Source organism: Arvicanthis niloticus, chromosome 23 (genome assembly GCF_011762505.2).
Source record: "Arvicanthis niloticus isolate mArvNil1 chromosome 23, mArvNil1.pat.X, whole genome shotgun sequence".
Taxonomy (NCBI): Eukaryota; Metazoa; Chordata; class Mammalia; order Rodentia; family Muridae; genus Arvicanthis; species Arvicanthis niloticus.
In genome coordinates, this window is record NC_133430.1 from 29,050,279 (window position 1) to 29,068,835 (window position 18,557).

Consider the following 18,557-nt stretch of genomic DNA (forward strand, 5'->3'; position numbering starts at 1 on the left):
ACAGATCAGGTCTCCTGACTTTCAAGGAAAGTCTTCAAAGGAAATTGCCCTGGGAAAACCCGGATAGAAACAAGTGATGAGCACGCGAGGCGTTCGCGTAGCTCACAGTGAAGAACGGTGAGAGACTGTCAAAAAGGCTATTCTATTAACATCCGCAGAGGAATTTGCTAATGAAATAAAGGAGCTGCCTGTCTTGAGCTTGGATTCAATCCAAGAACCTCTCGGGAGGAAGGGCACAGAGGGTAACCACCACCTGTGCTGGAGAACAGGGAACAGGCTCTGGAGCTATACTCAGCCCCTGTTTCTTTTTCCACACGCTAATTGGCTACTTCTTCCCGGGCTCCGCCTCCTTCCCAATCTGGACCATTAGGCAGCAAAGCTCCACCTACGACCTCTAGGGCTCCAATCAAATGCCTAGGTCTCGAGTTCCTCTAAAGAAGTCCCCCTTGATGTCTGCAAGCCGCTTTTCTCTCGCTCTTGATTGGCCAGAAGCAGCATGAGATCCGCCTCTCTTACCTTTGGATTGGTCAATAGCCAATAGGCTCCGCCCCATGTTCCCTCCCGCTGCCGGGCTTCTCGGCGAGCCCTGTCTTCTCGGGTGGCCCCGCCCTCGCGTGACGGCCGGACCGGGAATTGGCAGCGGCGCTGCAGCCATTTCCGGTTTCGGAGAGGTGGGTGCGGTGCGGAGCGGGAGTTGGCGCCGCCGCCGCCGCCGCCGCCGCCTCCAGAGCCTGTCCTGCTGCCGGGTGCTGCCGGGAGGATGCGGCCGGAGCCCGGAGGCTGCTGCTGCCGCCGCCCGATGCGGGCGAACGGCTGCGTGAAGAACGGGGAAGTGAGGAACGGGTACTTGAGGAGCAGCACCGCCACCGTCGCGGCTGCCGGCCAGGTAGGATGGGACCGAGAGGCCGGGCGGGGTCGGAGCGGTGGGCCGGGACCCCGCGAGCCGATGCCCGGGCCGGGCTGGGGAGGACCGGCAGCCGCGCGGGCCGGTCAGTGGCCGGCTGACGACTGGGCGCGGCTCAGGTGTGCTGACCTACCGGGACCGGGCACTGACTGTGCCTCCCCCGAGCGGGAGGGAGACTCAAGGACAGCGCGGGACTCAACAACCATGTGGGGCTTCTTCACCATGGGGGGCTGGCTCCCCAGTTCTGCCCTCTTCTCCAGTTATTGGAGCCTTCCCAGTTCTACCCGGCTCCACAGCGATGAGGGGGCTCCCCGCCATGCGGGACTCCCCAGGTTTACCTGGCTTCTTAGGTGTGCGGTGTCCCCTACCTCTTCCCGGCTCTCCAGTCCCCACGGGCTCCTCAGCCACGCGGGACTCCTGAGGTCTGCTCAGTTCCTCAGCTATAAGATGCTTCTCAGCATTTGCTGTTCTGAAGGGCCCAAGTCTCTGGTTCTTAACCGTGTGGATCCCGCAAAAAGTGCAGGCCGCTCCCAGTGGGAAGCAGAGGAAATCTTTCCCTCGAAGCCCGGTGATACCTTCTAGGTTCCCGCTCGGGTCCCCTCAAGTACGTGCTTCCTGTAGAGTCTTGCAAGCCCCAAAAGGAAGCTGACGCTCCGAGAAAGTTAGGCAGTGCAGTGGTGGAAGTACAGCCTCTTCCTATCACATTCTGGGCTTCCTTCACGAGGAAAAACTCGGCAGGGAACCTCCGCTGGTGTCTTGTCTTGAAAGTTGTCCTGTTGTGCGATCGGTGAGACCCCATCCCACCATCCAGGTTGGATTAGGTGGCCCCTTCACCAAGCAGTAGAGCTGTCATGGAGGGCATTGTTAATCCAGTGGTAAGTTGTCGTGAGTCCTTGTATTAATTAACTGAAGTTGAATCATCAACCATATCCATGAACTTCTAAACTACTTTACAGAGTTCTGAATTCCTGACAGTATTTATTTATTTATTTATTTATTTTCCGAGACATGGTTTCTCTGAGTAACAGCCCTGGCTGTCCTGCTTTGTAGACCAGGCTGACTTCCAGCTGCCTCTGCCTCCCAAGTGTGACTAAGACCCTCACACCTGGTTTTCCTGATAGTATTTTTATTGATTGGTTTTTCTGAGACAGGGCTTCTCTGTGTAGCACTGCCTGTCATGGAACTCACTCTGTAGGCCAGGCTGGCCTCAAACTCACAGACTTGCCTCTGCCTCCCAAGTGCTAGGATTCAAGGCATGTGTTACGACTACCTGGCTCCTGGGAGTATTTTTTTAAACCAATTGAGCAAACATCGAGAAGAATAGTTTTTAAAGTTGCTTGTTCCCCTTAGCAGAAATGTGATTTTGATTTTGTTGTCGTTTTGATAGGACCCTATTTTGGCTTCAACATAGATACTAAGCAATAGCAACCTGTCCTCTGCTTGAATCAGTAGCTCTGATAGACTTGTTAATCTTGTGGTATGAAAGGGTTATCTTCAAGTCAGGTTGAGTTATTAAGACTCAGAAGAGTTGAGGGTTAGGATGGGAGTGCATAGAAAAGACTTGGCCTCCCTTGAATGTGTAAGGTGCTAAGAGTCAAAAGATTGCTTTCAAAAAAGAATTGTGAGAGAGAAGATGTGATAAGTCAGTCTTCGGTCTGGGCTTGATGTCACTTGTTTGTAATCCCAGCCCTCAAGCAGGTGCATGTCTGAGCTCAGGCTGGCCTGGTCTGCATAGTGGGTGGGTTCTAGGACAGCAGTAAGGTGAAGAGGGACCCTGCCTCCAAAAAAGGGGCTGTGGGGAGGAGTCAGTTTGTTATGAGCCATGGAAGAATGTGTAGTTTTCCCTAATGGTGTAAAATGGCTAATGAGACAACATTGTGGAGGTATAGAATGTATCAGGGAAGTTGAACAGCTGGGGCTAAAACATGAAGAAAAAGGAAGTCCAGACAAAGCTGGCCATGTGTTAGAGGTGCTTTCTAACATAACCTACTAGAAATAATATTAAAGTACTATTACATGGTGAAATGTATGTTATGTTTTGACTAAATAGTAAGTCAAGTTCTGACCTCATGGAATTCCAACAATTTATTTGTAGGCATGGTATTTCTTTAGAGGTTGGCAGTTATTAAGATGAAATACCAAGTTATTAAAATGAAATATAAAAATCAGTGACTTGGAAAGTTGAGGCTGGAAGGAGAGTTTAAAGCCTGACTGAGCTATACAGGTGAGCCCTCACCTGTGCTTCTTACTGCTGGCTCTGTTACTTCATTGTGTTGAATAGTTTCACTCAAGACACAGTGGCATTTGGAAGAATGTCCTAAGGGCTGCAATATCTTTTTGATAAAACCATTTTTTACAAATTATTTTAAAGCAGGTACTACATTTATGAGGAATAAGATCTCTAAGTTTATGAAAGAAAAAGAATATCTTAAAATAGTTCACGACGTTGGTTGTGTTAAATGTATGTGCTCCAACTCCTACCTGTCTTTTCTTGCATCCTGAAAGGGGAGTATTGCCAATTTTTTTTTCTGAAAATACACAATAAGATACAAAGTAGATATACAAGGGTCGTGCTTTCACTAAAGTACTATTACATAGATGAAATGTAAAATTATTTCCTCACATCGTATCTTAGCATTGCTTTTTAATGCACAGGAGAGGAGTTATAAATTTGTAGGCTCTCTTCTCTAAGGAGAATCAGCTACTTCTGTGCCTGGATATACTTACCAGGGCATGTTTGAAGAGATTAATGCCTGAGTTAAAAGCAACTCCCGGATGGGGCTGTTTGATGAGTAGACAATGCAGTAAGGAGGTGTTACAAAACAGAGGTTACTGCTGTTCAGTGAGGAAAGGTAGCCAGAGTTTCCACCATAGGAGCAGCTGACTAATAAAGCCGTGAGAGGAGTGTCAGCCTTTATTTTGAAGGTGAAGGGTACTTTGTAGCCTGAGGAACTTTTGGCCACATTAGAGTTGTAAAGAACCTTTAAGATGTCTTTGTAAATCAGTCAATCCTTTTAGCTCTTTGCAAGACTTTCTTAAAACCAGTCTCTGTGTTCCTGTTAATGGGATGGATGGATGGATGGATGGATGGATGGATGGATGGGTAGATGGATGGATGGATGGATTGCTAAATGGATGGATTGCTAAATGGATTGCTTCTGGGTCTCCTTTAGTTCAGTCTGGCTTTGAACTCTTTATCTTGCTGTCTTCACCTCCAGGACTAGGAATTCCTATTGATGGACAGGATTCCTTTCTAAAAAAGACTTCAGAGTGTTTGCATCACATTTTCACAAGATCGCTGTTCAGTGATCTTAGTCACCAGGGGTTTGTTTCTGTGGATTTAATAGTTGATTAATAAGCATATGACATATTTGGTTGTATGTGCAATTAGCACTTTTTTTTTTGTTTGTTTTTTCTAGACAGGGTTTCTCTGTGTAGCCCTGACTGTCCTGGAACTCACTCTGTAGACCAGGCTGGCCTCGAACTCAGAAATCCGCCTGCCTCTGCCTCCCAAGTGCTGGGATTAGAGGCGTGCGCCACCACCACCCAGCGCAATTAGCACTTTTAAAAAGACATTTTCTCTATAGAAGTTTTGATTCGGAGTTAGTTAGATTTTGCTTTTTAAAAACTTAGTAATAAGTATAAAAGGAGAAGGAGATTGTCACTGAAGCAATTATGAAATTTCGAACATGACTTAATTCCATTTGGGGGTAGTTTTTGGTTGTTGTTTCTTGGGGGTTTTGGTTTGTTTGCTTTTTGTTGTTGTTGTTATTTTTAGAGACTGAGTTTTTCTGTGAAGCCTTGGCTATCCTGAACTCTGTAGACCAGGCTGGACTCAAGCTCAGATTTGCCTGTCTCTGCTTCCCAGGTGCTGGTGAAAGATAGAAAAATCTAAGTTGAACCCCTGAACCCTACTCTTAAAAGCAAAGACATAAAACCTGTAAGTCAAACCTGTAGAGCCTCAGTCCCAGGAAATTAGCTGACCATTCGAACATGGCCCTAACTAAACAAGCCCTGAGATTAATGGTGACAGGATGCTATGGGCCCGAGGTTAGCCTGGCTGTGCTTTGAACTAACAGCCCTGAGACAGTTGGTGCCAGGATGCTAAAAGTTTGGGATAAGCCTGACCTCCTGAACTGGAGCCCATGATATATAGTGTGAAGCTAGTCTGAAATAGCCAATTATTAAGTGACTCACCATCCATCTTAAGAATTTGAGATCAAGCCGGGCAGTGGTTGTGCACGCCTTTAATCTCAGCACTTGGGAGGCAGAGGCAGGCTGATTTCTGAGTTCGAGGCCAGCCTGGTCTACAGAGTGAGTCCAGGACAGCCAGGACAACACAGAGAAACCCTGTCTCAAAAAAAAAAAAAAAAAAAAAAAAAATTAATTTGAGATCAAATGTATCCATGACCTAGTGACCTGTTCCCCCTCCTTCCCCCTTCCCTAACTCCACTCTCAGCCTTTCCCTTCCCTAACTCCACCTCCACCTGGTTTGCAGATTCCCCCCTTAAAAGCTGTAAAATTCTTTTATTAGGGGCTGAATTCCGATATCCCCTGCTTGGGGCTAGAAGTGAGGACAGCCCTGGCTAGCCAGTAAACCTCATGGGATTGCAGCAAAGTGTGTTTCTCGTGAGTGATTTGGGGTGCATCTGCAGTTCTTCACGGATCAGTGAGGTCCTTTTCATTTGGGCTTTACACTGGGATTAAAGGCATGTGGTACTACCACCTGTTCCGGAGTAGTTTTGATGAGAAATTTATAGGTATAAAAGACATCTAGGGCAGTGGTGGCACACACCTTTAATCCTGGCACTTGGGAGGCAGAGGCAGGTGGATTTCTGAGTTCAAGACCAGCCTGGTCTACAGAGTGAGTTCCAAGACAGCCAGGGCTATACAAAGAAACCCTGTCAAAAAGACTTCTAATTGCCAGAATCAAAGGGGGAGAAAAAAGACTTCTAATTGCCAGAATCAGTAGAATGCAATCACAGGAGGCACTAGTTCATAAATTATGTTAACTAGAAGTCAAGCATAGCAGAAACAAATGTAATGTCAGAAAGAGGCCCAGATAACTAAGGAAGGGTGGTTTATGTCTAACTTTTGTTTTCACTAAAGAGAAACTTGACTGGGGATTTAGTGGGATAGTGTGAGGGGGCAGGGAGGTGGCTGTAAGGTAGTAGGAATGGGGATGGTAGTCATAATAGGAATTGTATATATATTGAATTTGGCAGAGTGAGACACCTCAGACTTCAGATCTTGCAGAAAAAATGTAACTACTGATAACTTGTGAGATTTTTTTTTCTTTCAAATGCTTTTTGTCCTAAGGGGAAGAACATTTGGTTTTTATTAGCTGAATCTGGGAGAGTCCAGTCATTTGTGGGACTCAAGAAGTTTCTTTAATAAGAATTCTTGGGAAATTTTAAACTGTTTGGTTAGTATTTAAAATGGGTGTTTAGGGAGGGCAGACTTGCCAGTTTCTTAGGTGGACTCAGGTACAGTAGAAGTTTGTCCTCTTAGCAAGAGAGCCAATTGCTTGATTCAGTTATTGAAAGAAAGAAGCAGTGTTTATTGGTAGAATGAGCAATTGACAGGCAGTTTACATGCAGAGTGGGTGTGCCTTACTTGATTAAATGGTTTGTGGCCACAAGTCACTTGCCTTCTGGGTAGTTTCTAAGAAGCTTCTATAATACAATTTGTGATATGTGAATAATTACGACAACCTTTTGCTCTTGACCCACTTAATCTCAGACATTTTATTTTACATTCTGTATTTTCAAGATCTTTAATGATGTTGAGGTAATTTTTCTTTTTTTAAAAGTTGTTACTCTTGGTTGTAGAAATGGTGGATATTCTCGGAAAGATCTTAAACTTAAAGCATTGGAACAATTGTTTTTTTAAAAATCAGTTGGTAGAAAAACATTAAAATTCTATCTGTAATATTTTGATAAATGCATACACATGTATGTTGTGTAATGTTTAAATCATGTTAAACATGCCTATCTCTTGAATCATTTATCATTTCTTCGTTTTTTTTTTTTTTGTTTGTTTGTTTTGTTTTTTTGTTTTGTCTGGCTACTTTTGTTTTGAGGCTACTTTTATGGATCTCTCCCTTCTTCTTCTTTTTTTTTTTTTTTTTTTTTTTTTGGTTTTTCGAAACAGGGTTTCTCTGTGTAGCCCTGGTTGTCCTGGAACTCACTCTGTAGACCAGGCTGGCCTCGAACTCAGAAATCCACCTACCTCTGCCTCCCAAGTGCTGGGATTAAAGGCGTGCACCACCACCGCCCAGCCTCATTTATCATTTCTTTAAGGTGAGTATTTCAAACAGGCTCAAAGTTGCTACATTGTCAAGAATGACCTTGAACTTCAGATCCTCCTGTCTCTTAACCTCCCAAATGCTGGACTCACCAGTGTGTGGTGCCATGACATTGGGAATCTAACCCTAGGCTTTACGCATTTTAAGCAAGTACCCTACCAAATGAGTCATGTCTCCAGCCTAAATGTGATGATTTCCAGTCAGTTTAAATAAGCCTTTTGTTTCCTAATTTGGAAACCCTAAACCAAACATTTGGGATTTTACTGTTTTTATTATATCCCGACATGTAATAGTAATTCAGGAGATGTTATTTGAAGGGATGGGTAGAATAGTCTTCGAAACTATAGCATTGGTAAAGTATATAACACCTGTCCTTAAGCTAGAAGAGGAGATACCAAGGTCATAAAACTTAAGAATCATAGTGCTCCTTGGAAAAGATGCACGCATAGTTGCAGACCAGGCATACAAAGCACAATTGGGAAGAAATGGTTTGGAACAACAAGAAAACTCTAGGTAAATGGCAACTATTTCATTAAGGAGGGTAAGCAATGTTTTCAGACCTTGAGAAAATGTGAATAATAATAGTAATAGAGAGGACTGGGTGTGGCTCAGTGTTAGAGTACTTGCCTAGCACACACAAAGCCCAGGGTTCTATCACTAGAACTGCATAGAACCTGAGTATAGTATACTACAGCACAGGAGTGGGGATAAGAGGACAGAGAAGCTCAAGTTCCATAATCAGTTTGAGCCTAGACTACATAAGACCCCATCCTAAAAAAAAAAAAAAAAAAAAAAAAAGACATCTTTTACAAAGCACCTATTGTGTGCTGGGGGACTGGGAGGAGAAATGTGAAATGCTGTCTTCAGGATATGACACAGCCATTGCAAACATGATCTTACAGCAGCTGCAACTGGCTATACTGGGCCTATACAGGCCAGTCATGGATGGATGGGGAAGAGTTCAGGGGGTCTATATCTCCCTACTGAATTATTGGCTATTGATGGATTCTGGGGAAGGAGCAGTTGTTGCCTTCACTTGTGTACAAAACACAGAGGCTAAACCTGTGACCACACAGACTATCCTGGTTAAAATCAGAGCATTACAAAACAGCAAATGAGTTAAATGTGAGGAAAGGACCTGTAAAGGGAAGAGGTGCAAAACAGGTGAGAGGGAAGTAAGAGAAGGTGGAAGACGAGAGGAAATAGAATGAATGTACTATACACATGTATAATGTTGTCAAATAAACTTAGTTGATTAAAAGGGTTTTAAAAAATGAGAGAAGAGCCTTTCTAGGTAAATAGTATCCTCATTTTGCAAATAAGAATACATAAGTTCATACCTTTAAGTTACTGAGTTGGAAGAGTCTTGGTAATATTCAGTTTGTCTGACTCTACCAGACCATTGAATTCAGAATTGATTAGTAGGAGCTGGAGAGATGGCTCAGCTATTAAGATTACTGGCTGCCCTTCCAGAGAGCCTTGGGTTTGATTCCCAGTACCCACATGATAGTTCAGAATTCATTAGCAGTTTTTGGAACATTAAATTAGATACTCAAGAATTGGCTAAAGAGGGATGAGTGGTGGTTGAAGCAGTCGAGTTGGTAAAGTATGTAAAAGAGGGCATTAAGCTAAAGAGAGGCACCAAAGACAGAACACTAGATAGCCACAATGCTCCTTCCTCAGATAACACACAACACAGACAGAACTCTGAGTGTACAAGCACACATTTGGGAGGAAGTGGTATGAGAAAAGCCCATGAAAACGAAGGCTGGCCTTTTCTTGGAATTTTACTGAAGTACACGAGCCTCTCCTACAGCATACCACACATACTAGAGAGAATAGTGTAAGCCTTTGTGTAAATCACACAAGCTATGCCAAAGCTGGCCAAGGGTTTATCAGCAGGAAACATTTGCAAAGTAGTGACCATATCTCCTTTTATCAGATAAAGTCTCTAGTATTTAGCCATATCTATCCCTTGTGAAATATACTGAGACTAGCTTCCAGGACTCACTGGAAAACATCATTTGACATGATTTTACTATCCTACTGCAAACCTACAACAGAGGCCTTCAGCTTTATATAGACTGGAAGGCATGCATCCATTTAGAGGCACACTGGGCAAGTATGTCTGCCAGAATTAATGCCTGTGTTAGTTGCTTTTCTCACAGCTATGACAGAATACCTGACAGAAGCAGTTTCAGGGATAGAGTCCATCATGGTGGTGAAGGCATCATGGAGCAGTTGGCATGCAGGCAGGAATGTGTGGCAGGAACATGCTGGCCTTGTGGCTGTGGACAGGGATCAGGATCTGTGATAACCTTCAAGGCCTACTCCCAGTGACCGATTGCTGCCAACTAGGGTTCTGGTCCCAAAGGCTCCACCACAGTACCGCCATCTTGGGACCAAGTGTTCAACAATATGATCTTGTGAGGATATTTGAATCTTATACTTTTCTAACTCACTACCCATGCTTCCACTGTAGCAGTTTCTGTCTCAAGCAACATCGTGACAGACAGGCTCTGGTAGGAGGCTGAGCAAATGCAGCTCTGCTACATCTCTATCTCAGCTTTCACACACCTCCATGTGCCAATCTTGTCACACCAACCTCTTTGCTTAGGTAGTTGAGGGTGGCAGCCTGTGTCCAGTTTTCTTTACTGAGAACACTTTGTTGTGTATGGTGGACTCCTATGACCACATCTGTGGTTTAAGCTTATTTCCTTGGTCATAATGTTAGCATAATGTTACCAAAAGGAACCCAACAACCCTTTTTCACAGAAATTGGTGTATTTTTGTGTAGCCTTGGCTGTCCTAGAACTAGCTTTGTAGAGCATGCTGGCCCTGAACTCACAGAGAGCCTTCTACCTGTGCCTCAAGTACTGAGCCATATCTCCAGGTCTGGCTATATAGTGAATTTAAGGCCAACCTGGGTTATATAGCAAAACTCTTTCTCACATGACATTTGTAATTCTGACATGTTAGCACATCTATATACTTCTCCATTTTCTGCTTCTCTCACTGGAGGATAAAATGCTGCTGTTTCTCTAGTACTCAGGTTGGGCTCAGTTGCTTGTATGAAGGGTTCAGTTTTACTAGGTAACTTTGCCGTCTAAATGCCATGCTTTTAAAGAAGATAGTTGGGCTGGAGAGATGGCTCAGCAGTTAAGAGCACTGTCTGATCAATTCCCAGCAACCACATGGTGGTTCACAACCATCTGTAATGGGGTCTGATGCTCTCTGCTGGCATGCAGGTGTACATGCAGATAGAGCATTCCTATATATTAAATAAATATAACTAAATCTAAAATAAATAAAGAAGACAGTCAGGGTTATTACCTTGTGCACGTCACATAGGTTGCTAGCAGGCAGATATATTTCAGACTTTCTCCTATTATACTGCATTTATTCATTCATTTGTTACATGTGTTAGAGACAGAAAAACGAAGGTTTGTTTCTGCATTCCAGAAGAGGTAATTGGATCCCATGGTACTACAATTATAGATGTTCGTGAGCTGTCCTGAGAATAGAGCCCAGAACCTCTAGAAGAATATCCCGTGCTCTTAGCTGCTAAGTCACTAAGCAATCTCTCCAGCCTTTTTTTTTTTTTTTTTTTTTTTTTTTTGAGACGGGGTTTCTCTATGTATCCTGTAGACTAAGCTGGCCTTGAACTGACAGAGATCCACCTGCCTCTGCCTTCTGAGTGCTGGGATTAAAAATGTGCTACCACAACTGGCTTCAGCTTCTGTTTTAATTTTATTCATATACATGTGTATGTATCTGTGTGAATCTGCTACTTATGCCCATGCCTGTGTGAACCAAAAGAAGGTATTATGTCCCCTGAAGCTAGAATTAGAGGTAGTTATGAGCTGCCTGATTGGGGGTGTTGAGAATTGAACTTGTGTCCTCTGGAAGAGCAGTAAGCACTCTTAATTGCTGAGCTCTCTCTCCAGCCCTGTATAGAAATTTCATACATTCAATTTATCAGGGTTGGGGAGATGGCTCAGTGGGTAAAGTGCTTGCTCTATAGGCATAAGGACCTAAGTTTGGATCCCAAGACTACATAAAAGTTGGACTTAACACCTGAATTTGTAATCCCAACATGGGGAAAGTTCTGGGGAAGCAGAGACAGGAGGATCCTGGGCCTTGCTGGTCTAGTCTAGCAGAATTGGTGAACTCCAAGTTTAGTGAGAAACCCTGTCTCAAAAAGTAATGTATAGAACAATTGAGGAAGACATGTGACATCAACCTCTGGCTTCTATATCCACATACTTGCACATGTACACACACATACACACAACTTATGCATGTATGTGCAAAGAAGCATTTCTTTTTCTCTTTCCCTTCTCCCTCTTGCTCTGGCCCAAAGGTTTGTTTGTTCATTTATTTAATTATTATATGTAAGTACACTGTAGCTGTCTTTAGACACCCCATAAGAGGGAGGGCATCGGATCTCATTAAGGATGGTTGTGAGCCACCGTGTGGTTGCTGGGAATTGAACTCAGGACCTCTTGGAAGAGCAGTCAGTGCTTTTAACGATTGAGCCATCTTACCAGCCCCAGCAGAGAAGAATTTTAACCTTTACTTTGTAGCTTGTGCTTTTGTGGTTTTAGGGAAATTATTGTGTACTCCAAGATTATAAAGATTAATTTTTTAAAGCATGCTACAAAATAAAATTTCTTGATTTACAGTTAGATATATTTAATAATGAAGAATTGCTTTTACAGTATGGTATCAGGTAGGGACTCTACTTATTTTTAATATAATTTTTTTCTAAAGATTTATTTATTTTATGTATATGAATACACCATCGCTCTCTTCAGACACACCAGAAGAGGGCATCAGATCCCATTACAGATGGTTGTGAGCTACCATGTGGTTGCTGGGGATGGAATTCAGGACCTCTGGAAGAACAGCCAGTGCTCTTAACCGCTGAGCTATCTCTCCAGCCCGTAATTAATTTTTTTGAGACATGGTCTGTCTATATAGTTCTGGATGATCTGGAACTTACCATGTTGACTAGGCTGGACTCACAGAAATCCTCCTGTCTCTGCCTCCTGATTGCTAAGATAAAAGGTGTGAGCCATCATTTCTCCATCAGGAGGTCTATTTTATTCATTTGCATACTAAACCATTTCAATTTATTAAAAAAAAAAAAAAGCAATTCATTCTTCAGTAATTTGAAGTGCCACTGCTATTATTGATCCAATTCTGTATTCTTTTTGACTGGGTTTTCTGTTCAGTTCCTAAGCACATGTTACTATAGATCTTTAATTGCTCTTATTGGATGTGATTCCTCCTATTCCTTTATCTTCAAAATCACCTTTGCTCTTGTTTTCCTACATGAGTTATAAGATCAGGTTTTTTTTTTTTTTTTTTTTTTTTTTTTTTTGGTTTTTCGAGACTAGGTTTCTCTGTGTAGCCCCTGGCTGTCCTGGAACTCACTCTGTAGACCAGGCTGGCCTCGAACTCAGAAATCCACCTGCCTCTGCCTCCCAAGTGCTGGGATTAAAGGCGTGCGCCACCACTGCCCGGTGAGAAAAGTTAAGGTTTTCAGAACATTCATGTCAAGCATGTGTGTTTGCCGACTATTTTGGGGAGTACTTTTCAGTCTGTTGCACATTAGACACATAGTCTTAGTAGTTAGTTACTGTTCTATTGCTGTGAAGAGACACCACAATTAAGGCAGTTCTGGACTGTGCTGTCCAGTCAAGGCATGGGACCCACTCTCCGAAGTACTGCAGCCAGTAAGGGAGTTGGGCCAGCTTTCTCACTCTTACACCCTTGGGGTCTGTCTCTTTGCCATCAGGGCCAGCTCCACTGTGTTGCCCAGGTAAGGTGCAGGGCCAGCTTTCCTGAGTACTACAGTCAGTTGAAGGGGCAAGACTAGCTCTCTTGGCTCTCATGCCTGGGAGGTGAGGTGGGGGTGGGGTAAGCTGGCCTTTCCCCTCACCAGCTGTAGCACTGCAGCAGTCCTGATTTTAAAGAACAGAAATGTGTGAGGTTTCCTTACTGCAGAAGGCATAACAAACAGTTCATGGATTGCTGAAGAGTATTGGACATTAGGTTTATTTTACTTTGTTATGTGCAGAAAATGTGTGTGTGTGTGTGTGTGTGTGTGTGTGTGTGTGTGTGTGTGTGAAGATTAGAATAATTTTAACGAACACCAAGGTGCACTTGCTTCAACAGGAATATTATTGTTCAAGGAAATACAAAAAGAAACAAGGGAAAATTTCCTCATACCCCCAGTTAATACTATAACACCAACATAAAACATATTGCAAGACAGGAGAATAGAGGAAACAAACAAAGAAACAAGCTACTTTGTCCATAGCCTTCTTGCTGACTATCAACTACTATACCCATGAAGTAACTGAAAAGGCGCTCTTAGGGCCTGGAGAGATGGCTCCGTGCTTAAGAGCACTAGCTGTTCTTCCATAGGACCTGGGTTTGATTCTCAGCACCCACAGGGCAGCTCACAACTGTCCATAGTTCCAATTCCAGGGGATCTAAGGACCTGTTCTGGCCTCTACAGGCACCAGACAAGCAAGTGGTACACAGATATTCATGCAGACAAAACACTCACACATGTAATTTAAAAACAAAAAGAAAAAGAAAAGATACCCTTAACCAAAGCTATAATGGCAACATGCAAACAAAAGATAAACCATGCACACACACATACACACACACACACACACACACACACACACACACATATAGCATGCATATATGTATACATACACATATATACATGCATGCATGTATGTATGTAAAACTGCCTAGAAAGAGACATAAGAAATCAGGGTTGTGAGACTGGTAAGATAGTTAATTCAGTGGTTAAGTACATTGACTGCTCCAGAGGACATGAGTTCATTAAATTTTAGGCACAAGATGATATAAAGACATATTAAGTCAAAACACTCATATACACTGAATAAAATTTTGAAGAGACAGAGAGAGTAGGTACCGAGAGAGAAAGGACAATTTTATAGCATCTTCTAAACCATTTTAGTTCTTGTTTGGTTAGGTTTTTGTTGTTATTGTTTGTACAGAGCTTTACTAGCCCAGGCAAGACTCAAACTCACTATGTACCTAAAAAGGCTTTGAAATCTCTAACCTTCCTGCCTCCCTCTTTTAAACCATGGGATACAGGTGTGTGCCACCTCACTAAGCCAGTCTGATTCTTGTCTCTCTCTTTTTTTTCTAATCAATACATACTACTAATTTCACTTAAATTTAAGACCTCTGACTCTATTCAATATTTGGATGAAAACAACTAAAAGCTGCCTATGTCTGCCATAACTCAGGCTAGCTGACTACCCTCCAGTATCTCCAGGCTTTTGAAATTGCAGCGTAACACTGTTATCTACAAATGTCACGTTTAAAAACCAAAGAACATGACCCTTAGACAATATGATGCACATTGAAAAGCAAGCAGATCTCTGAGTTCCAGACCAGCCAGGGCTGTATAGTGGTGATATCCTGTCTCACAAACAAACCAACCTTGCAAGAAAACAAAAATAAGCCTTAATATTTTAAGCAAATTTAGTGTGTGTGTGTGTGTGTGTGTGTGTGTGTGTGTGTGTGTGTGTGTGTGTTTGTGTGTGTGTGTGTGTGTTGGACCCCATTCATAGCTATCCTGGGACACAGGCTTACATACCTGAGTCCGACAGCCTCTGGGGAATCCTCATCTGTGTATTAGTTATTACCTCTTTTGGTCACTAGTATCACTATCCAGTCCACCCAGTCTCCCAAGTTTGCAGTCATCTTTAACTCGATCTTTTTTTCTGGCTTCCACCCAGAGATAGTTCCAGACCTTCTTGTTTGGCATCAGGAAGTGTGTTTTGTTTTTGTCTTTTGAGACAGGGTCTCCTGCAACCCAAGAAGGTCTGGAAGTCATACTTAGCCAAGGATTACCTAGAACTCCTCTTCCTTCTGTCTCTGCATCCCAAGTGCTAGCTAGTTACAGGCCTGTGCTACTACACCCAATTGGCATCAGGTAATTTTAGGGTGTGTGTGTGAAAATATTGTGTATCTTGACAGCTGTAAGATGCAAACACGCAGATGTTAAAACTCACTTAGATGTGTATCTCGACAATAGATAAGCTTGTTTTACATAATAATCTGGTATAAGAGACTAGCATATCCTACTCATCAATTATTAAAAAGCAAAACAACTTACAGTCTCCCCCCTCAAAGAGTATTGTAACATCTTTCTTGCCATCTGGTCTCTACATCACAAGGGCTCTTCCTGCAGACCAATAATCATGCCCAAGCAAATAAATATGGCCAACAACACTTCCTTGCTCAAAAAAGCTTCTGTCTTTACAAAGGAAAATCTCAAATCAGTATCATGGCATCCAACCTCTGTAGTTGTATGGCAACATTTTTTCCTCTTAGCTCCTGAGATCTTTGTTTGAGTCACAGTGAACTTTTTTCCATCATCTTTCTGAGAGAGAAAGAGAGGGAGAGGGAGAGGGAGAGGGAGAGGGAGAGGGAGAGGGAGAGGGAGAGGGAGAGGGAGAGAAGAGAGGGAGGGAGGGAGAGAGGGAGGGAGGGAGGAGAAAGAGGGAGGGAGGGAAAAAAAAGAAAGGAAAGGAAAGGAAAGGAAGGAAATTTCTTCCAAGAATGCAATTCTTCCTTAAGTAATATTCATTGCTGAAAGATCAAGAAGCAGTGAATTAAAGCTACAGAGCTAAGCCCAAGAAACTGCTAAAACAGAAAGTAGAGAATCTTCTCTGAAGATGAAGAGGGGCAGAAGAAAGAAGGGGCTATGGTGTATTTCACAGGTCCTGTGGAATTCAGATGCTTAGAATCATGTGCCAAAGTTGAAGTGACTACATTTGAGCCAGGCAGTGGTGGCACTCACACACACCCCTTTAATCCCAGCATCTGGGAGTCAGAGGCAGGAAGATCTCTGAGTTGAAGGCCATCTGGCCTACATAGTAAGTTCTAGGACAGGCAAAGCTACTTAGAGAGACCCTGTCTCAAACAACTAACCAAACGAAAAAAACTAAAAAGAAACAAAAGGACATTATCTCACATAGTAACAAACCAGGGAACTGATACAGTACTAGTATCTATCTAGTGTACAACATTATTAAAATTTTGCTAACTGCCTTTACCATGTTCTTTACATGGTAAAAGAAAAATATTAAGTATGGAATTCTGTCTTTGATATCTTCAGTCTCAAAACAAGACTTAACTACACTGTAAAATGACTTAGAAGGATTGACTCCTGACTCTGAATAAGGTTTCAGGCATCCTATGAAAGGATGCAGACTTAACTATATAATGACTCAAACAAAACCCAAAACCTTTTGGGGAAATCAGGCATACATTTCTGATATGAACACAAGCTCATATGATTTCATCAAGCAATTGAATCCATGCCAGATGCATGCTAGGAGGTCAGAGTCTGACCATCCAGTGGTTGCTTGTATTATTTTAAGTCTTTATGTCCATTTGCTGGGGAGAACTTCAGTTCCATTCCCAGCATTCACACAAAAAGCCAGGCAAGGTAGCATGTGCTTTTAATCACAATTCTAGGGAGAAACAGAGAAGGATTCCTGGGGTTCACTGGCCATCCAGCCTAATTTATTTAGCAAGCTTCAGGGCAGCGAGAGTCCCTCTCTTTCAAAAAAAGGTGAAGACAAAGCGTAGTGGCACATACTTTTAATTCTAGCCTTCAGACAACAGGCAGGTGAATCTCTGATTTTGAGACTAACCTGGTTTACATAGTGAGTTCTAGACCAACCAGGAATGCATAATGAGATCTCATCTCAAATAATGATAATGATGATCTTATGTAATAACATAGTAAAGGAAAAGGTACCTGAGGAACAACACCTGGTGTCTACATATACACACATCTGCAACATGACAAAGTAAAATAAATAAACCTAATGTCCAATATAAACCACCCATTACTCTTCAGCAATCCACAAACGGTTATGCCTTCTGTAATAAAAGGGAACCCCAGATATTTCTGTTCTTTAAAATCAGGACCACTGCCCAGGCCAGTTACAAGGCACTGAGTCTTCCTTTGAACAGTATTATCAGCAGCACATTCTCACCTGCTTAACAGTTGAGACTGGAGGGGGTGGGACGCTAGAATTTTCCTGTGCACGTACAGGCCAGGTTTATGTTAGATAGCTTCCTGACTCACTATCCGATTTTTTGTTTGTTTTCAAAAGGAGCTTTGGCAAAGGTTTTTTTTTTTTTTTTTTTTTTTTTTTTTTTTTTTTTTTGGGCTTTTCGAGACAGGGTTTCTCTGTGTAGCCCTTGACTGTCCTGGAACTCACTCTGTAGACCAGGCTGGCCTCGAACTCAAAATCTGCCTTGGCAAAGTTTTATTAAAGGAACTTTCTTGGTTTACTTCTCACCTGTCTGTTTGGCATGCTTCTGTAATATCAGAGTCATCTGGGTCAATCAGTGATAGCCAGTGTGCATACTCTAGTATTTTCCACCCGCTGTGCCCAATTCAATAATATTGCCACTGTAGTGATGGACACCAGTTTTAGCCATTGTGACGTAGTATTCTGTTTCAAAATTTCCTCAGAGCTGGGCAGATATTGGTGAGGCTAACCAATTTTGCTTTGCCTTGTCTGAGCATCTTCCAAGTCTGTTTGTACCCCATCATGTACTTCCCACTTTTTATAGCAAACTGGAGCTTAGAGTTGATCAACTCCAGAGGCATTTTCATCCTCTTTGTGGCCACCATCTTCCTGCCTTAGGTGCAGGACAACCCCTAACCTAGCACACACAGAGGACAGAAGAGAGGATTATGATCCAGAGGGGCTAGCGGGGCTCCCCAGCAGCCTAATCCTCTACCTAGCAGAGCTCACTCACCAAGATCCCACATTTTTTTAAAAAAGATTTATTTATTTTAGTATATGAGTACACTATAGCTGTCCTCAGACACACCAGAAGAGGGCATCCAGTCCCAATATAGATGGTTGTGAGCCACCACGGGTTGCTGGGAATTGAACTCAGGACCTCTGGAAAAGCAGTCAGTGCTCTTAACCGCTGAGCCATCTCTCCAGCCCACATTTTTTTTTTTTTTTTTTTTAAATATAGGGCTTATCTCACTGAACTTAGAGCTTTCAGATTCAGATAGAGTGGCTGTCCAGCAAATCTCAGGGATTCTTCTGTTTCTGTGTCAAAGTGCTGACATTTTAACTTGTTGGAGATTCAACTTAAATTCCTTTCCTGTTGTTTTACATGGGTGATTACATTGTATGAACTTTAACCAACTAAGTCATCTGCCTAGCCCACTAATGTAAACGGAATTATAAATTCTAGTTACCTCCTATAAAAGACACATAATCTGGGTATTTTATTATGAGC

The 18,557-nt window shown here is 42.7% G+C and overlaps 1 protein-coding gene across 1 annotated transcript in view; it reads left to right on the forward strand.

Annotated features, from left to right (window-relative positions):
* Positions 1-594: 594 nt before the first annotated feature.
* The window catches only part of Sptlc2 (serine palmitoyltransferase long chain base subunit 2), an 89,102-nt gene continuing 71,139 nt past the window's right edge, over positions 595-18,557 (forward strand). The window contains exon 1 of the mRNA XM_076921554.1: positions 595-886. Within this exon, the coding sequence (XP_076777669.1) occupies positions 761-886 (126 nt within the window). The 5' untranslated portion in view covers positions 595-760. The remainder of the gene's footprint in view (positions 887-18,557) is intronic.